General features: G+C 55.0%; 3 protein-coding genes across 5 annotated transcripts; 1 reads left to right on the top strand and 2 right to left on the bottom strand.

Annotated features, from left to right (window-relative positions):
- Positions 1-2,090: 2,090 nt before the first annotated feature.
- Positions 2,091-3,098, bottom strand: HIGD2A (HIG1 hypoxia inducible domain family member 2A). The gene is made up of 2 exons (XM_008255443.4): positions 2,847-3,098; positions 2,091-2,511 (listed from the first exon to the last, which is right to left on the bottom strand). The coding sequence occupies exons 1-2, from the start codon at positions 2,998-3,000 to the stop codon at positions 2,345-2,347; spliced, it is 321 nt and encodes a 106-aa protein (XP_008253665.2). The 5' UTR covers positions 3,001-3,098; the 3' UTR covers positions 2,091-2,344.
- Positions 3,099-3,219: 121 nt separating this feature from the next.
- On the top strand, positions 3,220-13,739 carry NOP16 (NOP16 nucleolar protein). Of its 3 annotated transcripts, none has more exons than XM_002710440.5 (5): positions 3,220-3,379; positions 3,460-3,568; positions 4,601-4,670; positions 7,571-7,677; positions 8,237-8,634. In XM_002710440.5, the coding sequence occupies exons 1-5, from the start codon at positions 3,273-3,275 to the stop codon at positions 8,378-8,380; spliced, it is 537 nt and encodes a 178-aa protein (XP_002710486.1). In that variant the 5' UTR covers positions 3,220-3,272; the 3' UTR covers positions 8,381-8,634. The 3 variants fall into 3 exon arrangements, with proteins under 3 accessions (XP_002710486.1, XP_051699607.1, XP_051699606.1); XM_051843647.2 differs by having other exon boundaries at positions 3,240-3,379; positions 3,460-3,569; positions 4,568-4,670; positions 8,325-13,739; XM_051843646.2 differs by having other exon boundaries at positions 3,246-3,379; positions 8,325-13,739.
- On the bottom strand, positions 12,064-19,243 carry ARL10 (ARF like GTPase 10). Its single transcript, XM_002710439.5, has 4 exons — positions 18,970-19,243; positions 18,286-18,487; positions 15,715-15,890; positions 12,064-14,179 (listed from the first exon to the last, which is right to left on the bottom strand). The coding sequence occupies exons 1-4, from the start codon at positions 19,150-19,152 to the stop codon at positions 14,006-14,008; spliced, it is 735 nt and encodes a 244-aa protein (XP_002710485.1). The 5' UTR covers positions 19,153-19,243; the 3' UTR covers positions 12,064-14,005.
- Positions 19,244-27,966: the final 8,723 nt, after the last annotated feature.

The following is a 27,966-nucleotide window of genomic DNA, read 5'->3' as shown; positions in this document are numbered from 1 at the left end:
CTCTCTCCCAGCTGTCCCGTAGCCCCGGGCGGTCCACGGCTGCGGATGCGTGTGTGAATCTCCCCTGTCCGGCCTCCGCCTGCACAGGCCCACCTCCCCAGCATCTCCCTCGTACGTGCGTCTGTCGAGTCCAAAGTGTCCTTTAAAAATTTTTTTTTTATTTATTTGACAGGTAGAGTTACAGACAGAGACAGAAAGGTCTTCCTTCCGTTGGTTCACTCCCCAAATGGCTGCTATGGCCAGTGCTGCACCGATCCAAAGCCAGGAGCCAGGTGCCTTTTCCTGGTCTCCCATGTGGGTGCAGGAGCCCAAGCACTTGGGCCATCTTCCACTGCCTTCCCGGGCCACAGCAGAGAGCTGGACTGAAAGAGGAGCAACCAGGACTAGAACCCGGTGCCCATAGGGGATGCTGGCGCCACAGGCGGAGGATTAAGCAAGTGAGCCACGGCGCCGGCCCCCAAAGTGTCCTTATCTAAGGACATCAGTTGTATGGGATAGGGACTGCCCTGGTGGCCTCATTTTACTTACCCCTGTGAGGTCTCTATTTCCAAACAAGGTCACATGCTAAAGAGCTGGGTGGAGCTGGGGCCTTCAATACATGTTTGGGGGGACACAGGGACACGCTCATACTCTTTCCAAGTGCCACAGTCCTCAGCGCTCCAAGTCCTTTCCTAGCACCTTGAGGCTGAGCGCCACAATGCACTGCTTTACGATTATAATCTCTCTGCTCAGAGACCACGGTGTGGGCATGGGTCACCCAGCCCGCTATGCAGAAACCTAGGCTTGGGCCAGCGCTGCAGCTCAATAGGCTAATCCTCCGCCTTGCGGTGCCGGCACTCCGGGTTCTAGTCCTGGTCGGGGTGCCGGATTCTGTCCTGGTTGCCCCTCTTCCAGGCCAGCTCTCTGCTGTGAACAGGGAGTGCAGTGGAGGATGGCCCAAGTGCTTGGGCCATCCAAATGCATGGGAGACCAGGAGAAGCACCTGGCTCCTGCCTTCGGATCAGCGTGGTGCGCTCAGTGCGCTGACTGCAGCACACCCGGCCGCGGTGGCCATTGGAGGGTGAACCAATGGCAAAGGAAGACCTTTCTCTCTGTCTCTCTATGTCCACTCTGTCAAAAAAAAAAAAAAAAGAAAAAAGAAACCTAGGCTCAGCGGGGAGGGGGGAGTCTGAAGGAGGGATTCGTCTTCTTTACACTCTTTTTCCCTTGTGGCAGCTTCCAGCTGGTGTGGCATGTGGAGCAGTCACAGGTGGGAGGAGCCTCGGTCCCTGGGTCAGCACTTGAGAAGGGCTGGCCACTGGCCAGGAACACCTGTCTGAGACTCCCGGTCACCTTTCTTCCTGAGTTTGCTCAGATCCCCGTCTCCTCTCCCGGGCACACAGACCACTGGGGAGTCTGGGGCCACGCTCTTCCCACCAGAGCAGGCTGCCTCTGTCATGAGACAGGAGCCAGGAGGGTCTGGATCAGAGCAACCCTAGGGGGTGTCAGGAGGGGGGGGGGAGGGGCAGATGCAGAGAGGAGGGCAGAACCCCCTGCCCCCACAGGACCTTGCTGGCCTCATCTGAAGGGGGTTTCCCAGTGGCAGCTTTCTTTTTCCCCCAGATACTGCTACTCTAGGCCTACTGGACTAGAATCTCAAGGAGGGGAACCTGAGAATCTATTTTTTATATATAGACGTATTTATTTCTTTGAAAGACAGAGTTAGAGAGAGAGAGAGAGAGAAAGAGACTTCCATGTGCTGGCTTACTCTCCAAATGGCCACAACATCCAGGCTTGGCCAGGCCCAAACCTGCAGCCTGGAGCATCATCTGGGTCTCCTCCATGGGTGCAGGGCCATCTCCCAGGCACATTAGCAGGGAGCTGGATCAGAAATGGAGCAGCTGGGACTTGAACCGGCACCCATATGGGATGCTGGCATCAGGTGGCAGGTTAACCGGCTACACCACAACACTGCCCAGAGAATCCACTTTTACTAAGTGGCCCAGGGAAGTTGGGGAATTACTACACTACTTGATTTCTGGGGGTCACTCCAGTCTAAAATCTGTTTGCTCCTCAAGTCAAAGACACCAAACCGTCGAGGTGAGAATGAATTTACCAAACAAGTGGATTACAGTTTATTGACTAGGGAGTAAAAGGGTGTGGCACAATTAGGAGGCACCGGCCGAGCTGAGCCGAAATTGGGATTTCTGAAATCAAGCTGTCGGTTGCACAATGGGCCGCATCCTCCCCCAAGGACACTGGGGCCTGACGGGGCAGAGGAGGGAGGAAGGCCGGCAGCAGGGCTGATGGTGGCTTCTGAGCTGTGGAATGATCTCCGCGGAGCTTCCCAGGCCAGGCCGAGGGCTCAAGACCGAGACTTCAGAGCGGATGCAGCCAGACCTAGTAAGATGGCTGCGACCGTGAAGCCCTGGGCGGCGATCCTGGTGCGCATCATAAGCTGCGAGCGCTGGCTCTGGCCCCGGTGGAAGCAGTAGAGGCCGTAGGTGAGGGCGGCCGCCGTGCCCAGGCAGCCTGCGGACGGGACAAAACAGCAGGGGAGCAGTGGGTCAGGCCCTGCAGGTACCTCCCAGTCTCAGGCCTCCCTTCCCAGAGGCCAGGAAAGGGGGCGGGGCTGGTCGAGGTTGGAGCCTCTCCTGCCCCGCCCACTCCTGCCCCTAAGTCCCGCCTCCGCTCACGTCCTAATCAGTTTTCACCAGTCACCGCCCTGGCCCCTCACCGCCCCGCCCCTTCTCCGCCCCGCCGGTCCAACCCTCATTCCGGTCCCCCAGGGCGTCCTTGGTTCTGCGCTATTTCCTCCCCCCGACCTCACTGTCCCCTCCAGGTACAGTTCCCAGGTCCCCACTTACCTATGGGGACCAATGGATTCTCACGGGTCTTGCGAAGGAACTTTTCCTTGAAGCCTTCTGGATTCCTGTAGACACTGGGACTAAAACCCTCAATGACAGGAGGATGTGACGGTTCAAAGGGTGCCTCCGGAGTCACAGGGTCAGGCGTTGCCATGTCTGGGCTAAGAGGTAGGAGAAAATCCGGACGCCGAGCTCCACCTGCTGATGACGTCACTAGAGGGGGCGGGACACAGCGGGCGCTGTACGCGACGCCCGCGCTCGTTGCATTCTGGGAGTCGTGGTAACTTCCGGGGTCGTGCCGCGGAGAGACTACGTTTCCCAGAAAGCCTGCAGGGCCCTGCGCGCAGCCGCCGGAAGGAGTCTGTTAACACGCGGTTCTGAGAGCTAGAGGCGCGGGTTGTGAGCTTCGCTGGGGTGATCGGCACCATGCCCAAGGCCAAAGGCAAGACCCGGAGGCAGAAGTTCGGTTACAACGTTAACCGAAAGCGGCTGAACCGGAATGCTCGGCGGAAGGCAGCGCCGCGGATCGAGTGGTGAGGGACCGGGGTTCGGGAGGCAGGACTAGCTCGCCCGGGACGGCCCGCGACGTCTCTCTCTTTCTCTCTGCCGGTAGCTCCCACATCCGACATGCCTGGGACCACGCCAAGTCGGTGCGGCAGAACCTGGCTGAGATGGGGCTGGCCATGGACCCCAACAAGGCGGTGCCCTTCCGCAAGAGAAAGGTACTGACCCGCGGGGTTCCCGCGCGCTTCCCGGGGTGGGGACCCCTCCGCCGGCGCTGACGGTGGTCGAGGGGCTTCGCCATCTCCCTGGCAGCACAGCACTGGGACCTGGGCTGGAGTCCCCCCTTTCTCCTGCACTGTCTTTTCCGTCTGAAACGAGCCTGGCTGTTCGAGTTCCTTGGCAGCCCAGTGGTACCTTCCAAAGTTTGCCTTTTTTTTCTTAGCCTTAATTTTTCTGGTAAGGACTCTTTAGAGCGTAGGACCTTTACTTGGTCGTTTTGCCATGAGGCTTGCCTCGCGCTAGTTTCTCCTGAGCGCTCTTTCTCTGGCCACCCTTTCAAACTTTCAAAAACAGTACCCTTCTTCACTTAGAAACCTCTCCCAGCTCTGTTTCACAGCATTTGTTAAGTCCGTGATGCTGTATCGTGGGATGTTTGCTTATCTGTTTATTACCCCTCTAACATAATCTTAGTCACAAGAAGTTTGTTGATTTTTTTTTTTCTGCTAAATCCCGAGTGCTTAGGATGTGACAATACTCGATAAATAGTTACTCTCATGAATGGGCTTGCTGAATGAACTTTTTTTAAAGATTGATTTATTTATTTGAGAGGCAGAGTTAGAGAGAGAGAGAGAGAGAGGTCTTCCACCTGCTGGTTCACTCCCTGAATGGATATGACTGCCAGGGTTGGGCCAGGCTGAAGTCAGAAGCGCAGGACTCCATCTGGGTCTCCTACGTGGTGCAGGGGCCTAAGCACTTGGACCTCTTCTGCTGCTTTCTCAGGTGCATTCGCAGGGGACTGGACTGGAAGCAGAGCAGCCAGGACTGGGATCGGTTTCCGTATGTTATGCTGGTGTTGCAGCCAAGAGGCTTAACCTGCTGCACCACACTGCAGGCCCTGTGAATGTGTCCAGTGGAAGCCTAGTTCTGCCTGACCTGGGCAGGGTTTCTTATGGGTAATGTAGTTGTGATGGGATGGACAGGAGCTTCTAGAACTTTTTGTCTTCTGGTCTCACACGCTGTGTTCTCTGCAGGTGAAGGGCATGGAGGTGGACACAGAGGCGAGGCCCAAGGAGCTTGTGCGGAAGCCCTATGTGCTAAATGGTAGGTGTGGTCCATTTTCCTCCAGGTCAGCGTCCTGCACTGTTGGAGCTGCAGGTGTCCTCGATTTACAGATGGGGAAACCCAGATTCATAGGGGAGAAGCAAGCTGGCCCAGGGCTCACAGAGTGAGAACTGTGTCCTTGGAGCTGGTGTTGCGGTGTGGCAGTTCAGCTAAGGCTTACAATGCCTGCATCCCGTTTCAGTGCCAGGGCAAGTGCTGGCTGCTCCGCTTCTGATCCAGCTCCCTGTTAATGCGCCTGGGAAGGCAGCAGAGGATGGCCCAAGTGCTTGGGCCCCTATCATCCACGTGGGAGACCCAAATGGAGTTCCTGGCTGCTGGCTTTGGCTAGATCCAATCCTGGCTGTTTTGGCCATTTGGTGAATGAACCAGTAGATGGAGCCCTCTCTGTTCTACCTTTCAAATAGCAAATAAATCTTAGCCAAACAAAACAAATCCAAAAACTCTTCTTGGCTGGGACATTTTCAGTGTACTGACTAAACTCGAGGGTGTGACCTAAGCTCAGAGGTGTTTAGAGAGGATGTCGCCAGGAGCCTGAGTGGATAAAGAGAAAACATTAAGCCTTAGACGTGGGTTCTGTTCAAGAATGAAATGATTTTTAGGTAAGACCATTTCAGCCGGCACCATGGCTCAATAGGCTAATCCTCCACCTGTGGCGTCGGCACCCCGGGTTCTAGTTCCAGTTGCTCCTTTTCCAGTCCAGCTCTCTGCTGTGGCCTGGGAGTGCAGTGGAGGATGGCCCAGGTCCTTGGGCCCTGCACCCACAATGGAGACCAGGAGAAGCACCTGGCTCCTGGCTGCAGCAGCCATTGGAGGGTGAACCAACGGTAAAGGAAGTCCTTTCTCTCTGTCTCTCTCTCTCACTGTCCACTCTGCCTGTCCAAAAAAAAAAAAATAAATAAATAAATAAATAAATAAAGACCACTTCGTTTAGTGTTTCCAGTGACAGATCAGTTTCATGTGTATTAACCAATTGTGTAATTGTGTCTGACATAGGACTCCCATAAGACTTGAATTCAGCAATAAATATACCATTTACGGTAAAACTTTGAAATAAATATATAGTTGAACTACTCAAAGAACTGAAAGTTTGGGGGTGAGGCTTCAGAGAGAGAGTGAGGAGAGCAGACCCTCAGCAGAGCAGGAATACTCTGGAAGTTTTCATCCGTCCTTCCCCTTACTTGTTGGTGAAGGAATTTGAATAGCCAGACATTTGATACAGAGTCCGTTCAGTTTCTGTCTTTAGTTGATGTCCACGGTTCTTGTAAGAATTACTGTACAGGATCGTATATACAAAACCATGTGTACTGGGCCGGCGCCGTGGCTCAATAGGCTAATCCTCCGCCTTGCGGCGCCGGCACACTGGGTTCTAGTCCCGGTTGGGGTGCTGGATTCTGTCCCGGTTGCCCCTCTTCCAGGCCAGCTCTCTGCTGTGGCCAGGGAGTGCAGTGGAGGATGGCCTAAGTGCTTGGGCCCTGCACCCGCATGGGAGACCAGGAGAAGCACCTGGCTCCTGCCTTCGGATCAGCGTGGTGCGCCGGCCACGGCGGCCATTGGAGGGTGAACTAACGGCAAAGGAAGGTCTTTCTCTCTCTCTCTCTCTCTCTCACTGTCCACTCTGCCTGTCCAAAACAAAACAAAACAAAAAAACACAAAACCATGTGTACTTACTGTAGTCAAAGAGAAATGTGGTTAAAAAAGGTACGTAAAATTTGCCATCTTAACCACTAAAATTTAAAACTTTTTTCTTTTTGTTTTAATTTGAAAGGCAGAGAGACAGATAGATGGCAAGAGAGCTTCCTTCTGTTGGTTAACTCCTCAAATGCGCACACCAGTCAAGACCGTGCCACTCTGAAGCCTGGAACCTGGAACTCCAGCTGAGTCTCCCATGCAGGTGGCAGGGATTCAACTACTTGAGCCATCTTTTGATGCCTGCTAGGAGACACAGTAGCAGGAACTTGATTGGAAGTGGAGTAGCCAGGACTCAAACCGGGAAGTCTGATACGGTATGTGCTTAACTGCTGTGCCAAATGCCTGTACTTATCTTAATGATTTTATTTATTCACTCAAAAAAAAAAAAGATTTATTTGTTTATTTGAAAGGCAGAGTTAGAGACAGGCAGAGAGAGATTTTCCACCCGCTGGTTCACTCCCCAAATGGCTGCAATGGCTGGAGCTGAGCCAATCAGGAGCCAGGAGCTTCCTCAGGACTTCCTCATGAGTGCAGGGGCCCAAGCACTTGGGCCATCTTCTGCTGCTTTCCCAGGTGCATTAGCAGGGACCTGGATTGGAAATGGAGCAGCCAGGACTCTAACCTATGCCCATATGGGATGCCAGCACTGCAGACAGTGATTTAACCTACACAGTGTCTGCCCCCAAATAAATCTTTAAAAAAAGGAAACCACTTTTGGCTGCCTAGCCTGGGTTCTCTCACATGAAGCAGAAGGTGCCTGGGTCCAGCTTCATTCCCTACGGCTCTCATATTTTGCATTTCACATGTTAGAATACTGAAGGAAAGGAGGTTCTCCAGGGGCCCTGCCCTGGGAGCAGGCAGGTGTCTTCATCCAGCTCTCTCCAGGACTTGATCCTAAGTAGAGACGATTAGTTGGGCACCTTCATTTTAAACCCATCTGGGGGTGGAAGTAAAGGGACTTTCTCTTCAGGTGGTTGCGACACAAGTAGATGATTGGCTCGTAAGAGACAGAGTCTAGGATCCGAGGGGCTACCATGGAAGGTTCCAGCGATGAGTTTGGGAGTAGGGAGGCAGGAGACCCCTGGGTGGTTGGTGTAGCATTTCTTACGGTTGCCACTGGGTGGAGGGTAATTAGACAGCTCCACCAAGCACAAAGCATCATTCCCCAACTCTGGCTTGTCTCACCCAAGAGCTGGAGGCAGAGGCCAGCCTCCCAGAAAAAAAAGGCAATACGCTGTCCCGGGACCTCATAGACTACGTGCGCTACATGGTGGAGAGCCATGGGGAGGACTACAAGGTGAGTGGCCCGGCTGGTTGGGAAGGCACCCGAGCCTGGTCTGTTTGCCCTCTCCCTGTTTTCTGAGCCTGCCTGGGAGGAAAAGGGGGAAAGGGAGGCTCTAGGAGCTGGTCCAGTGACAGGGCTGTAACATGCCAGCGCGCTCACAGCAGGGACAGATGGAATGGCCTGCAGTCATGTGCCACGCACAGACCCATTTGGCTTACGTGGTACCATTAAAGAACTTGAACTATGGGAAGGTTCGCCTGAGAGTCCGTAATTCTGGCTGCTTTTAAACATGGAAAGATCTGGCCATGGCGGATCCCTGTGTTCAGGTGGAAGTGGTTGGCTGTGGATGGGGCACAGGCTCTTCAGCTGGACTGTGAGGCCTGCTGGTCCCAAGGGCATCTTGACCCATTTCTTGCGCCCCTCGGTACAAAAGGGCACCACGCAGACCATGCCTTTGGAGGTGAGGAGTTGGAAACTCAGGGAAAGGAAATGGCTGGACCAGCTCAGGCAGGGCTAGGGTTTGCACCTTGGCCTGTCAAGCTCCCGTCTTGTTGCTTCTCTCCCTCTGCAGGCCATGGCCCGGGATGAGAAGAATTACTATCAGGACACCCCGAAGCAGATTCGGAACAAGATCAATGTCTACAAACGTTTTTACCCAGAGGAGTGGCAGAGCTTCATCGATTCTTTGCCAAAGGATAAAATGGAAGTTGAGTGACTGGGGTACACCTGCGCCTGGACCAGTGAAGCAGGAGCTGGGGCTTAAGGCAAGGCGGGGAATGGTGTATGGCTTCAGATGTGGCTGCCACAGTCCACGCAATCCAAAGGTGGCCCACGGACCACCTTTGGAAGGAGCGGTTCTTAGAGGCTCTCATTTATATTCTGGGGGCTCAAGGGAAAGCCAGAGAAGCTGTTTTCAGAGCGTGTGGATTGAATACAATCTGTACATAATAATAAAACAAGGATCTTTGACTTTTCTGATTGTTTTATGTAGCCCTGGGGCTACTCTGCCAAGGCAGGGATTCCATCGGGGTGCCAGCAGGTGCCATGCTCACATATCCTCGCAGGCACGGCCTCCCCTTCTGCAGTGTGCTCTGTGTTCCTGTCCAGCATTGCGTTTCCATCAGCCCTTCTACAAAGCGTGCCTGGAGCCTGGGCGCCTCCCAGGGGACTGCGAGCTGAGGAGGGTCACCTGCTCTGTTCTCAGGGAGCTGGATCAGATCTGAGTGGAGCAGCTGGGAGTCCATACGGAATGCTGGTGTCACAGGCAGCGGCTTTACCCGCCAGCCCCAGAAGTAGGGATTTTTAACAGGAAGTCCTTCCTAGTAGCTCTGAAAAGGGAACTCCCTCCGTTTCCTCCTCTGCTGCCTCTGGAAAATGGGCTCCTCGAGGGACAAGGGGGAGATTTGAGCCTTGCTGCCTCTGCCCATGCCCTTGAACCCAGATGTGAGACTACCTGTGTGTGTCTGTCAGCAGCCGTGGGAGATACAGTCAATGCCGAAACTCTGACGGGGTCGCATTGGCATTCTCATTTGTGAGGGGAGCGTGCCGAGTGCCTGCAGTCCAAGTATGGGGCAGCGGTGCAGGCAGGGTGGTCCCAGGCACTTTGCCGCAATAGTAAGTTGTTAAACAGCAAGTCCCAGCCCCTGCCCCTTCAGCCAGTGTGGAGTTAGGTTGGGGGAAACCTTCTGGGAGGTAGCCAGCCCCTTCCCGCCACCCCTTGGGAGACGCTCTCACTGATGGGGTTGCAGCTAGGGGTGGAAGTGGGAGTTTTTGAGATTTTTTTTTTTTTTTTTTTTTGAAAGGCAATAAGATCTTCCATCTGCTGGTTCACTCCCCAAATGGCTGCAACAGCCAGGGCTGGGCCCAGCTGAAGCCAGGAACCAGGAACTCCATCCAGGTCTCCCGTGTGGTGGCACTTGGTACTGAGGCCATCTTCCACTGTTTTCCCACATGCACTAGCAGGAAACTAGATCAGAAGCTGAGCAGCTGGTACTTGAGCTGGCACTAATTTGGGATGCTGGCATCTCTAGCAGTGGCTTAACCCACAGCACCGCACCAGCGCTGAAGGAAGTCTGACTAGCCATTGCAGAAGCCTTCCCGCAGCAACTGCCGCGGTGCAGGCTGGATTCCAGGCGAGAGCCCAGTGCTTAGCTCGTTAAGCACACAGAAGGCATTTTTATAGTAGTGACAGTATTGCTACAGGAATCGCCGCAGGAGGCTCATGGTGACTAACAGGACGTGGTCTGGGGTTCAGGTTCACTGGCAGTGGCAAGGAACCTTGCTAGGCTAAGCACCTGAACTGGGTAAATGAACACGGGACATCTAGCGGGGGGCCTGAGTTTGGATTCCATTGGAGGGTGGAAGGTACCAGGCCAAGTAAAAGAGCCCCAGGAGCAGCCAGCCCAGCCTTTGCTGGGTTGCAAGGCTGGGTCCAGTGAGTGGGGCTGTAGGACCCTGGCAGCCTGCCTTGACTTGGGATGGATGAGCTGCCTTCAGGGGTCACCAGGAAGACAGCAAACAGGAGGCCCAGGTAAGCTGTGGAAGTGGAGGCTTCAAAGCCCAGTGACACCTTTCCAGCCTGGCTGCTTGCCTATAAAATGAGATTAAAACCCTGTGCATAGGGCTGGCACCATGGTGCAAGTGGCCTGGGATAGCAGTGGAAGATGGCCCAAGTCCTTAGGCCCCTGCACCTGCATGGGAGACGGGGAAGAAGCTCCTGGCTCCTGGCAGCTCTGGCCATTGCAGCCACTGGGGAGTGAACCAATGGACCAAAGACCTTTCTCTCTGCCTCTCCCTCACTGTCTGTAACTCTACCTCTCTAAGTAAAATCTTAAAAAAAAAAAAAAAAAAAAAAAGAAGATGGACCAAGCCCTTGGACTCCCACACCCGTGTGGGAGACCCGGAAGAAGCTCCTACCTCCTGGCTTCAGATTGGCTCAGCTCCAGCCATTGTGGCCACTTGGGGAGTGAACCAGTGGAAGACCTCTCTCTCTGCCAATCAAATAAATAAATCTTAAAAAAACAAAAAAACAACACCCTGTGCCTCACAGGATTCCACATGAAACAATCTGTGTAAAACAATTCAAGAACAGTGAGAAGAGGCTGGCGCTGTGGCACAGCAGGTTAAGCCACTGTCAGCAGCACCAGCACCCCACGTGGGAGCTGGTTTGAGTCCCAGTTGTTACACTTCCAATCCAGCTCTCTGCTAATGTGTCTGGGAAAGCAGTAGAAGATGGCAAAGTCCTTGGGCCCCTGCCACCCAGGTGGGAGACCTGGAGGAAGCTCCTGGCTCCTGGCTCTGGATTGGCCCAGCTCCAGCCGTTGTAGCCATTTGGGGAGTGGACCAATGAATGGAAGATCTGTCTCTCCCTCTCTGTAAAACTGCCTTTCAAGTAAGAAAACCTTAAAAAAAATTCCTACTTCCGAAGCTGTGTGAACCGACCAAGGTGTGCAGGCAGCTGCTCAGGGTCCATGAAGTCGGAGGGCTGGGCCAGGTGTGGGAGGAAGCACACCGCAGGCAGAGCCAGCAGACGGGTCACAGTGCTGGCTGTCGCCCCACCCAGCAGAGGAGCAACAGATTGTTCCCCAAGGCAAGAGATTTCTGGGAATCTGTGGTTGATTCAGGTAGGCTGGTGTCAGGTTCTCAGCCAGCCCCGGAGGAAAACGGTGTGATGGACCGACTTCACCCTCCCAGGCCTTGCAGCTGGGTACCACTTTGTCAGACAAGCCGAGAATCTGCAGGAGTTCCCAGAGATGGCTTCTTGGGATGTGAGTCAGGCCAGCGTGGGGAGCCCAGCAGCCGCAAGAGTCTTCCTGCCCCAGCCTTCCAAATGTCTCATCGCTGGGCCACAGGGCCTCTCCTCAAAGGGGAGCAGATCAGAGAATGGGAAACCAGAAGCCACGCGTGGTTTCATGTAGGTAGCTCTGAAGACCACAAGTCCCCAGTGCCAAGTGGCTGATCCAGGCACGGGTTCAACAGGTACCTGGAGACAGCAGAGGCTTCCTTGGGGTGTGGAGTGGACGCCAGCCAGTGTTGCCTGTTCTCCACAGCCTTCCCTCTGGCCATCTTCCTTAGCACTTGAGAGCTGCCTGCACATTGAACCACATGTCCCCCAGCTGTGCTGGGCTAGCTTGCTTTCCGGGAAGCTGGGCTGGTTGCTGACAGCAGGTGATGTGGGCTCCTGGAGCAGCAAGCAGGCGACAGCACCACGAGCCAGGCAGTTAGGTGAGGCTGTAAGGCCAGTTTCCCCTTTGCCCAGTCCAGGTGAGCAACTGCAGCCTCCTGAGGCACAGGCCAGCAGCACGCCCCCTTCCCCGCCCCAGCACAGAGAGGCCCTGTGCCTTCAGCGTGCCGCTGGCACATGAGGTTGGAGAGTGGTTTTGACAAAAGCAGCTCAGGTACACGGAGTGAAATTCTTTATTCAAACTCACCTCCCCTTGCTGGGGACTTAGAAAATTGTTCTACAGAATGGTATTCATTGGACAAAGGCAGATCTTCATTGGGGAAAAGGGTCCCTCTCAACAAGGAATGCTGGTTCCCAAGGCAACCCTGTGACGCTGGAGCACAAGGCAGAGGTCACTGAACAGAGATCGGTTCCCAAAAGGAAAAGTTGCCAGCAGTCTCACTACTCTAAAACCCAAGATATTCCTTGCACGCTCAATACAAAAGCAGAAAAATCACTTCTGACTGTGGAAAGTGGGTTGGCAACTCAAAGAACAGCATTTCCACTGTGCTGTCCTGCAGCCCACTCCTCCAGTGGTCCCGATGAGCACACTCCCATCCAGGCTTCTGCCCCCCGCCCTTGCCCCTTCTACACTGGCCATGGTACAGAACTGATGCATGCTGGGACAACAGCAAATGAAACAAAGGCACACAATCTCTATGCTCCATCAGAAAGCAACGCAGTGGGACAGCCTGTCCTACAGGAAAAGTCCACTGGGCACTGCTGACTATTCAGGAGGCCCTGACAGACCAAAGGCTCCTGGCTGCCCCCACGAGAACTGTCAACAGAGACTGGCCTTCCGCTGAGCATGGGAGCCATGGGATGTGCACTGGAGAGAACCCCAGCGATTCAGTGCAATTCTGCATCTGCTGGGGACTGAATGGGTCCAGAGAGGCTCTGGTACGTGGTCTACTGCTCGTGTCCTTTGGGGTCACCAGATGGAAACATTTTCATGGTTTTTTGGGCATAACAAAAATTTCCTCTCCCACAGTCTCCAAGAAGGGATCTTCAACATACGGGGCCAGGTCGGGAGTTTAAGTAAGGTCAAGTGAATCCATGTGAAATATTACGGTATCAGTCAAAGGCTCAAAGGCCAGGGGTCTAGGGTGGGATGCTACAGCTCTGTCTCCATTGGCGTCTGCAGGTTATCTCATTGTCATTCGTGCTTCCAAGGTATTGTCTGCAAAGTCCCACATGTTCTGGGGTCATCTGGGGTTTTGATAACAGCACCTAGAAACAGAACCTAGAACTTTGGCCTGTTCCTTTTATAAATAAATAAATAAAACGCAGTTCTGAGGCCAACCCCAGCTCCAGCCGATGATCTTCCCGGGACACGGGCTCCGTCTTACCCCAGACTTGTGTAAACATGGCACTGGCACAGTTAGCACAAAAGCAGCAGCTTGTCTCCAGACTGGGGGGGAAGGCAGCCCTCTCCCGTTCCGTGTCGTGGGTGAGTACCACTCGTTCTGTTATCAGGGGAGGCTGGCAGGCTGCGGAAGCAAGGAGGGTCTCCCCAAAGCTCCTGGCCGGGGTTTCCAGGTTCATCCTAGCACTGGCTGGGAACTGCATTTCCAAGTTAGGAAAAACTGGAAATCACTCTCCTTTAGCAACGATGGCCCGAGGGCCAGAGAGGCAGCAATTGCACAAGGAAGGCCACAAGCCACTTAGGCAGAGCAGGGCGGGAGTACAGCGTGGGACCGGGAGCAACGGCTCATTGCGCAGTGCCTAGAGCCTGCCCGCGGGAGAAGGCCAGAGGCCAGACCAGGAGATCCCGAGCCTCCAGGAGTCCCTCCCGTACTGCTGCTGGGAACTGCCAGGGGGAGCACTGCCCCCACCCCCACCCCCGCATCACTCTGCACAGGAAAGAGAACGAGAGGCTGATCTGTGCTGGCGCAGAGAATGAGCCAGGCACTCTCCTCTCCCAACGATGGCTTCACCCACCTCCCTGCTTCAGCCTCAGGGCAGGAAGGCTTCCGCTTGATTCTTGGCCTCGCTCTTAGGAGTGAAAGGAGGGAGAAGGAAAGTGCCCCAGGCCTGGACTCTAGGCCTGAGCTGGCGAGGAAGCAGCAGCAGCAGCACTGTGGTCCCCAGGTGGGCAGCGAGCAGGTGGGCTCCGGCCTAGGAGAGAAGCTCCAGGAGCAGTTTCCAGATGTGCACAGTGCCGGGATTTTCAAAGCCAGGGCCTGCGGGAGCTACGCTGGCCGCCAAGAGGAAAACTTCCCGCTGGGTGTCGATGGCCTGCAGGCCCAGCTCCTGCTGCAGCTCCACCACGCTCAAGGCCTCGCTCAGGTCCTGGGGTAAACACAGCAGCCTGATGGAACACGGCCACAGCGCATTCCCACGCGCTCCCGCCGCGTCGCCCCAGAGACAAACCGTTCTTTGGCTATCCGAGGACCCTAGTTCCCAGACACTGCCCGGAATCCCCTCCAGGCTCCACGGCCTGCCTCATCTCGGACTCGCCTTTCTACACAGCCTCTCGTCTCTGCATTGTCAGCGTCTGCGCTAACAGCTCTTCCTTCTAGCCATGACGGGCACATGCATACCCAGGCTTATTTCATTCTCGCGGTCCACACTTAACTGATGAGCAACTGGACCAGGGAGGGAGTTCATTCAGCCGAGGTGTCCTAACTCAGATAACCAAGCTTCTGACTCTCAGCTCAGTCTCCTAAAATTGAGCGTGGAGAGACGGCTGCGGCAGGCTCGCATCCAGCCAAGACCTCTGGGAACCAGCTGGAGGAGAAAGGAGGCCGCTGCCCACCGTATATTTTATTTTCAACCTAAAATGATTCTTCCTGCAGCAAATACTAGAATGCTGGGACCTTAGATGTTGCCTCCTGTAGGCTCAAAACTGTTCCATTTTTAAATAGGATGATGATGGGATTCACTGTCCAACCCGGGATCCTTCTGAGGTCACTATTAATAGTTACGGCAGAACAACGTGCACAATTGGGACTGTTCCAGGTAGATGGAACATAGGGGCCCTCTAGGGATACAGCATTACCAGTGTGTCCTGACTGGCAGGGGAAAGTGAAGTCATTATATATACAGCTTCCCTGCAGGCCAGGTTGGAAACATGTCCACGGCTCTGAGACTCACGGGCACAGGCCACAGGAGCCATGGCAGGGGTGTGCCATGGCAGGTTCACCTGGTTTTATGAATGCTGGTACTGAGGGCTGCTGGGCCCAAGGCTGCTCTCTGGCACAGAGGAGATACAGGGTGCCGGGGTTCATAGCAGGAACTTGGAGGCAGAACTGAGTTCAAGTCTTAGCTTTGCCACAGTTGTCACCTCAGGGCATTCAGGGTGAGCAGCAGGGCCTGTCACGGGGTTTGTATAGGACTGAGTTGAGGTCTCGACTGTCGAGCACTTAGCACGGTGCCTGGCACGCTGCAGGCACACAGTGAACGCTACTACTGTTTAACCTGTTCTGCTTCCCGTCCCTTCCCAGCACCTGCTCCTCACCTAGAACCACAAGGAGCAAGGGTGTAGCAGAGTGGAAGAGGTGCAGGTGTCGAAGTCAGAACACTCAATCCCACTACTCCCGCGCTATATGGACGTGGGGACGTTATGAAAGCACCCTGCACCTTGTAGGGTCAGCAGAAGCCCAAGAGAAACATCACTGAAAATCACCCCTGGCAACCAGTCGGTGCTTCATTTCTGTTCCTTCCCCCAGAGCGGGAGGAAAATAGGAAGGCGGGCAGAGGGATGGGGAAGGAGTACGGGCAATAGTACCTCGGCCAAGCCCTCTGGGCCATGCGCCCAGGGCCCAAATGCAGGCCTCTGTGGGCAGAAGGCCGATTGGCCTGAGCCAGTCTCCGGCGACACTCACCTGCTTGTTAGCCACCACGACGACAGGCAGGTCGGGGTCCTTGTCCAGCAGCCTGTGCAGCTCCTGGCGGGCCCAGGGCAGCCGCAGCCGGTCAGCCGAGTCCACCATGAACACCAGCACGTCCACCTCGTTCACAAACTCCTTCCAGTAGAAGCGCAGGTTCTGGTTGCCGCCGACTGAGGAGAGGCCAGGGGCCAGGCTCAGAGCTTCCCTGGGCCCTGGCTCTCTACCCACAGCCCCAACCCCGACCTCCCTGCAGCTTCCCAAGGTCCCACCAGCCAGGGGCAAAGAAAGGTTCCGCGGCCAATTAGACCGGGACAGCTGGGCGTCTTGGGGCAAATCATACCTTCCAACAGCAGCCAGGCTCCTCACTGCACTCACCCAACAGGTGCAGCAAAACCTCCAGGTTCCCTAACGCACTGCACTTTTCAAATGACGGACACACAGGTGCGTAACAGATGGAGCCCTCGGTTCTCTCCCCTGGGCCGCAGCGCCTCTGACCCAAGTCCTAGCTTCTTCCACTAGTGGTGACCGTGGTCAGAGGACTCCCGCCATCACTGATGCACAGCCCTGCTCCATTCTGTTTCTCCCGTTCTGTCTCGTCATCCATTCTCTTCTCTTGCCAACGCCACGCTCGATCCTAGCGACACGTGGCTGGCCCACACTGTGCCCCCACCCTGGGCTGCTTTCCTGTCCCCTTCTGCCCCTCTGCACGGGGCCTCTTTGGGGCAGAGGCTCAGCCCCAGGTCATGCTCTGAGAGTCAGGGGCGCTCTCCTCTGGGCCCGCCAAAGCCCTCAGCACAATGCCCGGCACACAGCAGGCACTCACTGAGCGCTTACCAGGGGCCAAGCCCCGACCTGGGTGCTGGGGATGCAGAGGCGTGTAAGGTGGGCAGGACCCTGCTCTCTGGGAGCTCTCCCTCCCAGACAGCACGGACAGGGCAGTAAAAACACAGCTCAGAAGAGGAGGAAATAAGCAGAAAAAGATAGTGCTGGGGTGTGGGAGGGGGGGTGGTGGTGGCCTAGGCTTGGGGTGGGGAGGAGGCTCTGGGAAGGTGTCTCCAGAGGTGGCACAGGCGCTGGGCCTGGACCACTGAGGAGCTAGCCCCGGGCAGAAGCAGAGAAATGGCTTGTAGGCAGGGGAAGGGCAAGCTCTAGGTGCCTGGGAAACAGCCAGATCGCCAGGGTGGCTGCGCCACCGCTGGAGGGCGAGTGGAGACAGGTAAGCAAGGCCGGCCGGGGCTGCACCACACCCAGCCTTTAAGAGCCCCGGGACGCTGTGGGAGCCTGTGAAGGGGTTTAAGCCAGAGTGCTGGGCTCTGCTGTGCACTCCTGAAAGATGCCTCTGCCTGACTCTGGGACAGCAGTGTGATGTGCAGACAGCGGAGGAGGGGAAGAGGAGGCAGCTGCGTGTTGAATGTATTCCCTCAGTCATTATTCATCAGCACAGGGCCAGGCATCCTAGGGGACCACAGTGAGGCGACACTGTGGGATGGACTGTGATGGGGGGACGCAGGTTCGAATGTGGGCTCAGTGACCCCCTGGAGCTTAAGACTTCTATCTGTAAGACCCTCAGGGAACACGAAAACAGGCAGGAGGAATAGTGACTGTGCCAGACAGAGCAGTCTTCAAGTACACAGCCCCTAATTGGTCGGAGCCCTTGGCACAAGAGAGGCCAGAGGAACTGGGCCCATGGAGGTTGGCAGGGAGGTCCCGAGAGCCTAGGACATAACCAAACCGGCTGCTCTTTGTGGTCTGAGTCCAGCTCTCCTAACACCCTCTCCGCCATCCTCTTCTAAAAATCCCAAGGAACCCAGGACTGGGCTGGAGGGGGCTTCTCAGACCCCCTCTGAAGCCCCACTCAACAAGCTCTCCCAAGTACTCCCAGGGACTGGGCCGGAAACCATCAGCCCCATCTGTGCCCAGGGCGCGCATGGTCTAGTCAGGGACACAGGGTGGCACTGGCAAACCCTGCGGCATCAGGGGAGCCCTGGGTGGGTGGGAGGAGTCCTTAACCAAGTCCAGGGGTCAAGGAGGATGTCACAGGCCTGTCCTGTCTGAGCCACATCTTCAAAGTTGGGCAGCAGCTCGCCAAGGGGAAGGTTTTCAGACCCAGGGAACAGGAGTCTGCCAGGTACCCTTTGGAAGCAAGCAATGCGGAGAGGGTGCCTCACGGCCAGGGCCCAGAGCCAGCCCTTCTGCAGAAGCCTGCAAGCCCCGGCACAAGGGACAAGGCCTCATTGTGGGCCTTGGTGTCCCCCCGCAGATCAGCAGGGCCCTAGCCAGTTCAGGCTGTACAGAGCTGTTGGGAGGATTTTATTAAGTAAGCGTGTTCAGGCCAAATGCCCGGCAGGTGGGAGCCCTCGGCTGAAGCACCCCAGATGTCAGGCATGGAGGCGGCTGACCAGGGAAGGCTCAAAAGGCCAGGACAGCTCGGGCTGTTCCTGTGCGTCCCGGGAAGCAGGAGCAAGGAGCTCCCACAGGGGGTGCACTGCTTGGATAGGCGTTTGGTCCACACACACCCCCTCCGCCCCCTAAAGGCCCCAGGCTTGGGGTGGGGTGTCTGCTCACTCTCCAGCAGGTCCACCTCGAAGTCCTTGGTGGGCAGTCGCACGGAGTTGAAGCCCCAGGTGGGGATGTGGCCCTCCAGCGGTGGCTTCCCCGACAGCACGCGCAGGAACGTGCTCTTGCCCGAGCCGTCCAGGCCCAGCACTAGCACCTCGCGCTGCTCCAGCTCCTCCAGCGCCGGCTCCTCCTCGTCCTCCTCCTCGGGCTGCGGGGCGGGGAGCAGGTTGCGGCCACAACCTCCCGCCCGACCCTGCCCCCAGGGAGGACCGAAGGCACACAGCGCCTGTCCCCGCACGCCACGAGTCCAAGTCCCGGGACCTCCAGGACCCCAGAGACCGGGCAAAGAGGAGGCGGAGACGCCTCCCGGCATGCCCTGGGGCTGCGCCGCCGTGCGCGCTGCGCAGCTGCCGGGCTGGACCCTGCGCGGGCCCCGCGGTCGCCCCCGGCCGCGCCCTCCCTTCTCTGGCGCGGGTTCGCGCCCCGGACACGCTCACCAGCGCCTCGGTGCCTGAGCCCCGCCGCCGCCCGGCTGCGTATGCACCTGCGCAGGGCCTGCACGCCGCAGCCGCCAAGCCCCCGGCCCCCGCTCCCCCGGCGCTCCCCGCCCCGCGCTGACAACCCCCCTTGGCTGCACGCGCGAAGGGTAGACCCCGGCCCGCCCGTCCTTCCGCGGGGCCCGGCACTCACTTCCCACTCGTCCCACTCTGGGAGGCGGGCCGGCTCCGCGCCCCACCAGGCCTCGCCCTGGTCCCAGCGCCGCTGCCGCCCGCGGCCGAAGTAGGTCTTCCAGAGGATGAAGAGCACCGAGCCCAGCACGGCCGCGGCGCCTCCCAGCGCCAGCACCAAGGGGCCCAGCGGCCGCGGCGCCATGGGGCCGGGCGAGGGGCGCAGGTGCAGGCTGCACGAGCCGAACCCGCCCGCCCGGCCGCGGAAGATGGCCCCACTGCGACTGCCGCGGCCGCGCCCACCCACCCAGCCCCAGCCCCGCACTACAAGCCCCACAATGCACCGGCGCTGTCGCGACAGTCCGGCCGCGCTGGGGTCCACCAGTCCTGCCAGGTGCGGGGGACTGGGGAAGACGAAGACGCCGGTATCTGCTGGGCCCTTACCGAGCCCTCGCTGGCCTCCAAGAGGTTAGCTCGTGGCTCTTCTCGGTAATCCCTTAGAGCAACGTCTTGCAGAAGGGGAAACTGAGGCCCAGGAATTAAGTAACCCGCCCGAGGGGGCGCCGTAGGGAATCAGTGCAGCCTTGCATTCCAGTCCAAGCGATCTGCTCCTTGTGCACCTCAATACCACCAGGCGGAAATAATTAAAGACGGCTACGGGGTGGCAGAGGCAGGATTACAACCCAGTCCCCCAGTCCCAGCCGCCTCTATCCTCCTTTGGCTGCCTCCTGCATTCCGGGGTCTGTTGTCTTGAGGGCACACTGGTGAAGCAGGTAGGGCTTGGAGTCAACAAGTTTGCCACCACCACGAGCTGCCAAGGCTTCTGGGTGTAGCAAGGAGGAGCAACAGGCGAAAAGGGTCCATGGCTCAGCAGTTGAAGGAGGCACCATGGAGCCAGCCCAAGGCTGTCAGTGCTCAGCAAGGCCGCCTCTTTGGCTCCTCAGCTTCCGGGTTCCTCCCTGCCCTGGCTCTGCGTCCCAGCCTGTAGTCCTCCCCAGTTGCCTCCCCTTTGCCTTTGGCAAGGTAGCTTTAAAAAAAAAGTGTTTCTGCATTAATAATTTTGGGGGACAGTTTGTGTATCTTTGGGAGGTGATGTCTGGAGGCAGGAGAAGGAAATAGGTCTGGAGGCCAATTAAAGTTGCTTTTTGTTTTGTTTTAATTGGAAAGGCAGAATGACAGAGAAACAGATCTTCCATCTACTAGTTCACTCCTCAAATGCCCACAACAGCCAGGGCTGGACCCAGTTCCAAAGCCAGAAGGCAGACTCTACATATGAGTCTCCCACACCGGTGGGAAGAAGCCAAGTACTCGGTGCCATCATCTGCTGCCTCCCAGGTGCATAAGCAGGAAGCTGGATGGGAAGTGGAGGAGCTGGGACTCAAGTCGGCACTCCAATCTGGGGTGTAGGCATTCCACGCAGTGGTCTAACCTGCTGCACCACAACACCATAACACCATAATGTGTACTTAGAAATAAATAAAGCCCTCCCCAAGCCACATGTTGAGATCTCTCCCATTTTAGAAAGCCAGCCTTTCCTTCCGGGAACACCTTAGCTCCTATCTTGCTTGACCTCTGGGCACCATTTGACACTGTTAAATGCTGGGGTCTTAGCTGGTTAATACATGCTTCCTGGGGCCAGTGCTGTGGTATAGCCGGTAAAGCCGCCACCTACAGTGCTGGCATCCCGTATGGGTGCCAGTTCAAGTCCCGGCTGGCTGCTCCTCTTCTGATCCAGCTCTCTGCTATGGCCTGGGAAAGCAGTAGAAGATGGCCCAAGTCCTTGGGCCCCTGCACTCACGTGGGAGACCCGGAAGAAGCTCCTGGCTCCTGGCTTCAGATTGGTCCAGCTCCAGCCTTTGCAGCTATTTGGGGAGTGAACCAGCAGATGGAAGACCTCTCTCTCTCTCTCTCTCCTTCTCTCTCTCTGTGTGTGTGTGTAACTTGACTTTCAAATAAATAAATAAATCTTTAAAAAAAATACATGCTTCCTTTCCCAGATTTAGAGCTAGTTGTGAATAAGATGTAAGAGAGCCAAATGGAGAGAAAAATGCCCGGTGCTTTCCTTCCAGAGCGGGACTGCTTCCCGGGAAGCATTCTGACACACCGGCTTTGTTGGTGGGCAGGGCTGGGGCAGGGCACACCCCCTGCCTTTTCCTAAACTCTGAGCGGGCACTGAGTGAAGGTGAGGGAGGAAGAGTGACTGAGAGCTTGACCTCAGCGCTGTGTTTCAAGATCTTTAATGAGGGGCCGGTGCTGTGGCATAGCCAGTAAAGCAGCCGCCTGCGATGCAATATGGGCCCCGGTTCAAGTCCCAGCTGCTATACTTCAATCTTGTTCCTTGCTAATGTGCTTGGGAAAGCAGTGTGGACCAAGTCCTTGGGCCTCTGCACCCACATGGGAGAATCAGAAGAAGCTCCTGGCTCCTGGCTTCGGATTGGTCCAGCTCCAGCCTTTGCAGCTATTTGGGGAGTGAACCAGTGGACAGAAGACCTCTCTTTCTCTCTCCCTTTCTCTCTCTCTCACACACTTTACCCTTCAAATACATATATAAATATTATTTTATATTATTTATTTTATATTATTTATATAAGTAAATCTTTAAAAAAAGTGGGTAGCAAGTTTCTTATTTTTAACTTAGAAAACAGAAAACAATGGAGTAGAAAATGTTAACATTTTATGAAACTTGTGTGTTGGGACATCGTATAACACAACTTTTAACATTTTTTGGAAGATTTATTTATCTATTTGAAGGCAAAGTTAGAGAGAGAGAGAGAGAGAGATTCCATCTGCTAGTCCAGTCCCCAAATGGCTGCAACTGCTGGAGCTGAGCTAGACCAAATCCAGGATCCAGGAGCCTCTTCCAGATCTCCCATACATGTGACGGGGCCCAACGACCTGCGCCATCTACCACTGCATTCCCAGGTGTGTTAGCAGAGAGCTGTATCGAAAGTGAAGCAGCTGGGACTGGAACCTGTGCCCAAATGCCGGTGTTGTAGGCATGGCTTAACCTGCTGCGACACAGCACTGCTCCTCTTACAACATTTTAAAAAATTATTATTTTTTATTTATTTGGGAGACACACACAGAAATAGAGAGAGCAAGAAAGCACTCTGCTGATTCACTCCCCATATGTCAAAAATGACCAGGACTATGCTGGGGGCAGAGCTAAGAGCTGGGAACAAAATCCAGATCTCCCATATGGATTTCACAAACTCAATTACTTGAGCCATCACCTGCTGGCTCCTCTAGGGTCTGTGTTAACAGGAACTTGGAGTGAGAAGCTGGAGGCAGGAACTGAACCTAGGTATTTTTATGTGGGATATGGGCATCCTAACTATATGGGCATTCCATATAACTATAGGCTAAATGCTACTTCCCTAAAACATATTTTTAAAAAATATTTATCAGGGTCCGGGCCATGGCATAGTAGGTTAAGCCTCCTCCTGCAGTGCTTGGATCCCACATGGGCACCTGTTCGAGTCCCAGATGCTCCCTGCTAATGCACCTGGGAAAGCAGCAGAAGATGGCTCAGGTGCTTGGGCCCCTGCACCTACGTGGGAGACCTGGAGAAGCTCCTGGCTCCTGGCTTCAGATCAGTGCAGCTCCGGCTGTTGTGGCTATTTGGGGAGTGAACCAGCGGATGGAAGATTTCTCTCTCTGTCTCTTCCTCTCTCTGTAACTCTACCTCTCAAATAAATAATTAAATATTTTAAAAAGATATTTATCTATTTGAAAGGCAGAGCAACAGTGTGGGAGAAATTGATATCTTCTGTCTGCTGGTTCACTTCCCTAATGGCCATAAAAGCCAGGTCTGGGCCAGGTTGAAGCCAGGAGCAAGGAACTCCATCCTGGTCTTCCTCATGGGTGGCAGGGGCCCAAGCATTTGGGATACCTCCTGCTGCTTTCCCAGGTGCATCTGCAGGAAGCTGGATCAGAAGTGGAGTCGCCGGGACTCAAACTGGCAGCCCGATATGGGATGCTGAAGTTGCAAGTTGAGGCTTAATTAATTAATTAATCTGCTGCCCCACAACACTGCCCCTAAAACACGTTTGTTACAGTGGACTGTGGTGATTTAAAAGAAGTTTGAAAGTCCCTGCTCCGGTGTTAGTAGCTCCATGCAGAAACTGGAGTAAGGGAAAGGGTGCAGATGCCTCTCCTCACCTCCACACACTGGTTGGCCTGATCCCTCTGCTTGAAACTTGCTTCCACCACCTGTATTCCTGGGGAGGCTTCTAGATGTCTTCCTAAACCTGTCAGGCTGGGATGGGTATTGTGGTCCTATGAGTTAAGCCTCTGTTTGGTTATGATCCCATTCCATTCAGAGTGCCTGTTCCAGTCTAGGCTGCTTTGCCAATGCATCCTGGGAGGCAGGAGATGATGGCCTGACCCCTGCCACCCATGTGGGAGACCCAGATGAAGTTTCTGGCTCCTGACTTCAGCGGGATCCAGCACTGGCTGTTGCAGGCATTTGGGGAGTGAATAATAAGTGGAAGATTTCTCTCCCTCTCCCTCTCCCTCTCCCTCTCCCTCTCCCTCTCCTCCCTCTCCCTCTCCCTCTCCCTCTCCCTCTTGTTCTGCCTTTTAAGCAGATGAAAGATAAACATTAAGGGGCCAGTGCTGGGGTGTAGTAGGTTAAGCCACAGCATAAAGTGCTGGCATTCCATAAGAGTGCCAGTTTTAGTCCCAGCTGCTCCACTTCCAATCCAGCTCCCTGCTAATGGGCTGAGAAAGCTGTAGAGGATGGCCCAAGTGCTTGGGCCCCAGCACGGGAGACCTGGAAGAAGCTCCTGGCTTCGGATCGGCTCAGCTTCGGCCATTTCAGCCATTTTGGGAGTGAACCACCGAATGGAAGACCTCTCTCTCTCTCTCTTGCTCTCTCTCTGTCTCCTTCTCTCTGTGTGTAACTGTGACTTTAAAAGATAATAAATATTTTTTTTATTTGAAAGTCAGAGTTACATAGAGAGAGGAGAAGCAGAGAGAGAGAGAGGTCTTCCATCCGATGGTTCACTCCCCAATTGGCTGCAACGGCTGGAACTGCGCCAGTCTGAAGCCAGAAACCAGAAGCTTCTTTCGGATCTCCCACGTGGGTTCAGGGGCCCAAGGATTTGGGCCGTCTTCTACTGCTTTCCCAGGTCACAGAAGAGAGCTGGATCGGAAGAGGAGCAGCCGGGACTAGAACCGGCGCCCATATGGGATGCTGGTGCTTCAGGCTAAGGCATTAACCCACTGCGCCACAGCGCCGGCCCCATAAATAAATATTTTTAAAAAAAGAAAAAGAAACATTAAAATACATGCACATGCATACAATGTGGCAGGAGCACCAGCTGAGGTCTTGAGGGATCAACTTCACTGTCAAGACAGGGGACAGGGCCTCCAAAGAGGAAAGATGAGCACCAGTGAATCTATGCAGAGCCTTGCAGTCAGAACATATAACAAGAAAACCAAAACAAACCCCCCAGGGGCCTAATGTTGGCGCTCATGCACATTTTATGTCATTTCCAAAGAGAATACCTTAATCCCTTCAGGGCTGGTGGCTCCTCAAGGTCTCATTTGGGCTTGCCTCACCTGTCCTGCCCCCTGAGCCAGAGTGGGTGGCCATCCTCCGGTATCTCCGACTCCATGTGTGGTCAGTGTCTGCCCGCAGCCATCTCTCTGTGGCCTCTCCGTGGATGGGGGCCAGGCCTTTTCCATCTCGGAGAGTCTGATGTGCTTGGCGTCAGGTGGATGGCCCCGACTGCATGTTTCACACATGTTTGCTGAATGGAGGCTGTGGCCCTTGCTCTGCCCTTACCTTCTACGGTGCAAAATTTTTCTCGTCACCGTTTTCTTCCTCTCTGAGTTTCCACTCTCCTGTCGCCTGCCGTCGGCTGCCCTACCTGAGACTAACTGGACAGGGTTGGCAAGGCATCCTGGAGTTCGCCTCTGTGATAGAGAGCAGAGCAGGGAAGTGGTGAGGAATGGAGCCTCCCCCCACGGGCAGCTGCCCAGTGCTGTCGCCCTCTGGCGTCCGTTTTTACTCCTACATCTGTTTGAACTTGGTGCTGTCAACTTGATGTGATGCAATATCCATCACAAAAACAGAGCCACTTTTAAGCTCCTCCCAACACGATGGGAAGACAGAGTCCCATCAGCCGATGTATCCATTGCTGGACGCTGCTAATTCCTCTTCCGTCATAACCCTACCTAGGTTTTCTATGATTAAATAGTAAGCTACTATATTAAATAGTACTTACTATTTATACTATTATATTATTAATACTACTATATTAAATAGTACTTACTATTTATACTATTTTATAATAAAATATATAAATAGTAATTACTATTACATAGTAAGCTGGTGCTGTGGCATAGCAGGCTAAGCCTCCACCTGTGGTGCCAGCATCCCATGTGGGATGCTGGAGCTGTGCCGATTCAAAGCCAGGAGCCAGGAGCTTCTTCCGGGTCTCCCACGTGGGTGCAGGGGCCCTAGGACTTGGGCCATCTTCTACTGCTTTCCCAGGCCACAGCAGAGAGCTGGATCAGAAGAGGAGCAGCTGGGACTAGAACTGGCACCCACATGGGATGCCAGCACTGCAGGCTGGGACTTTAACCCACTGTGCCACAGTGCCAGCCCCAAGAGCTTTTTCATAATATGCCTTTTCCCCTCCCCACAAATTGTTTGCAAGCCCTTTTTACATATTTTTCCTTCTTTTTAGGAATTTTACTCAACCCTTGGGGCCGGCAGCCTGATTGTCGTACTTGCTGATTTGGTTCTGGGCTCTATCCAATGTTTGGTTCACCTCTTTATTTCATCTGTCATGTTTCCCCATTTCTTCATGATTTCTTGTACCTCTTTCTTTTTTTTTTTTTTTTTTTTTTTTTTTTAATAGGCAGAGTGGACAGTGAGAGAGAGAGACAGAGAGAGAAAGGTCTTCCTTTGCCGTTGGTTCACCCTCCAATGGCCGCCGCTGCAGCCGGCGCACCATGCTGATCCGATGGCAGGAGCCAGGTACTTCTCCTGGTCTCCCGTGGGGTGCAGGGCCCAAGCACCTGGGCCATCCTCCACTGCACTCCCTGGCCACAGCAGAGAGCTGGCCTGGAAGAGGGGCAACCGGGACAGAATCCGGCGCCCCGACCGGGACTAGAACCCGGTGTGCCGGCGCCGCAAGGTGGAGGATTAGCCTATTGAGCCATGGCGCCGGCGATTTCTTGTATCTCTTTCATCTTTCCAAAGCCCCCTCCTTTCTCTGTCTCTTTATTTTTCTGAATAATATTTAGAACATTTGCTCTAAGCCGTTGTCTCGTGCATTCACTCCGCTTTGCCTGGTTAAGGCATCCCTATGCGCTCTCTCTCTCTCTCTCTTTTTTGACAGGCAGAGTTAGACAGTGAGAGAGAGAGAGAGAGACAGAGAGAAAGGTCTTCCTGTTTCCGTTGGTTCACCCCCCCAAGTGACCGCCATGGCCAGTACGTTGCAGCTGGCGCACTGCGCGGATCCGAAGGCAGGAGCCAGGTGCTTCTCCTGGTCTCCCATGCGGGTGCAGGGCCCAAGCACTCGGGCCATCCTCCACTGCACTCCTGGGCCATAGCAGAGAGCTGGCCTGGAAGAGGGGCAACCGGGACAGAATCTGGTGCCCCGACTGGGACTAGAACCCGGTGTGCCGGCGCCGCTGGCGGAGGATTAGCCTAGTGAGCCGCGGCGCCGGCCTCTCTTATAGACTGTGTGTCCCTCAAGTGGCTCTCATCTTCTGTGAACTCACGTTTCCATGGGGACCAGCATCCAGGACCAGTACTGAGTGCCTGGGGCAGGGCCAAAACCCAAGTTGTTGCCCAACTCTCCCCTGGTGAGTCCAGGGTGTGTGTATGGGGGGTCCCTGGCTCTACAACTCCTGGCTTGAACAGCTACAGCTCTGGAGAACCTCTCTGTACCCCTGTCTGCCCAGGTAAGACCCTTATTAGAAGCTGCTGTTGCCAAACTGAGCGCCAGGGGAACAGGGAAGAGGGATGAGAGGGATGGAAGAGAGGCTGCCAAGGTGCAGGGAAGGTCTCTGCTCTGGAGGTTGTCATTGGCTCCCTGCTTTGAGGCTCTAGGCCAGTCCACCAGCCAGAGCCTCCCCAGCCTGCTTGTGCCAACAGCGGCAGGGCTGGCAACATTCTGCCCAGGACAAAGTGGGGGAGAAGAGAGGGCAGATGGATCGGAATACTCCACCAGGGACTGGTTCCCTTCCTCCCACTGCTGCTCTGGGTTGCCAACCCTGGCCCCAGGCCCAGCCCATCTGTTGGCCACAGGGAAATCTCACAGCTGTTATGCCAGCTTCTTAGATCTGCCAACTTCCCTTGTGCTCTCGGGTATCCTCCGAGATGCCGGGAGCTGGCTTGTGCTGGTCAGATGTGCCATCTTGGGATGGGTGTTTGGGGCAGCTGAGATGCCCATGCTCCATATCGGAGTGCCTAGGTTCAGCTTCCGATCCAGCCTCCTGCTAACGCAGATCCTGGGAGGCAGCAGATGATAGCTCAGGTAGTTGCACTGCCACCCACATGGGAGACCAGGGTTGAGTTCCTGGCTCCTGGGTTTGGCCTTGCCTAGCCCTGGCTGTTGTGGGAATCCTGGGGGGGTGGGTGGGTGGGAGGTAAACCAGCATATGGAAGATCTGTCTGTTTCATTTCAAATAAAATGAAAAATTAATGCATAGTTAATTAAAAATATACACATTTCTGACATTTGGATATCTCCCACCCCCACCCCATGCAACCTAACAAAATCTTGACTTCTACACCAGGGTCCATCCTGGCTTCCTTTCCACTTTTTTTTTTTTTTTAAAGATTTATTTATTTATTTGAAAGTCAGAGTTACACAGAGAGAGGAGAGGCAGAGAGAGAGAGAGAGAGAAAGAGAGAGGTCTTCCATCTACTGGTCCACCCCCCGGATAGCCACAATGGCCGGAGCTGGGCCTGTCCAAAGCCAGGAGCCAGGAGCTTCCTCCGGGTCTCCCATACAGGTGCAGGGCCCCAAGGACTTGGGCCATCTTCTACTGCTTT

This window comes from Oryctolagus cuniculus, chromosome 6 (genome assembly GCF_964237555.1).
Source record: "Oryctolagus cuniculus chromosome 6, mOryCun1.1, whole genome shotgun sequence".
Classification (NCBI taxonomy): domain Eukaryota; kingdom Metazoa; phylum Chordata; class Mammalia; order Lagomorpha; family Leporidae; genus Oryctolagus; species Oryctolagus cuniculus.
This window is presented reverse-complemented; position numbering and strand designations above follow the sequence as displayed.

Bases quoted from the DNA above. Each gene is read 5' to 3' on its own strand.
- HIGD2A (XM_008255443.4), bottom strand. From the start codon at position 3,000: ATGGCAACGCCTGACCCTGTGACTCCGGAGGCACCCTTTGAACCGTCA. The intron at 2,512-2,846 runs GTAAGTGGGGAC...TCCCGTCCGCAG, and splicing joins GAATCCATTGGTCCCCATAG to GCTGCCTGGGCACGGCGGCC.
- NOP16 (XM_051843646.2), top strand. From the start codon at position 3,273: ATGCCCAAGGCCAAAGGCAAGACCCGGAGGCAGAAGTTCGGTTACAAC. The intron at 3,569-4,600 runs GTACTGACCCGC...TGTTCTCTGCAG, and splicing joins TGCCCTTCCGCAAGAGAAAG to GTGAAGGGCATGGAGGTGGA. The intron at 4,671-7,570 runs GTAGGTGTGGTC...GTCTCACCCAAG, and splicing joins GAAGCCCTATGTGCTAAATG to AGCTGGAGGCAGAGGCCAGC.
- ARL10 (XM_002710439.5), bottom strand. From the start codon at position 19,152: ATGGCGCCGCGGCCGCTGGGCCCCTTGGTGCTGGCGCTGGGAGGCGCC. The intron at 18,488-18,969 runs GTGAGTGCCGGG...CCCGCCCCGCAG, and splicing joins CAGAGTGGGACGAGTGGGAA to CCCGAGGAGGAGGACGAGGA. The intron at 15,891-18,285 runs GTGAGCAGACAC...GCCTCTCCTCAG, and splicing joins CGAGGTGGACCTGCTGGAGA to TCGGCGGCAACCAGAACCTG.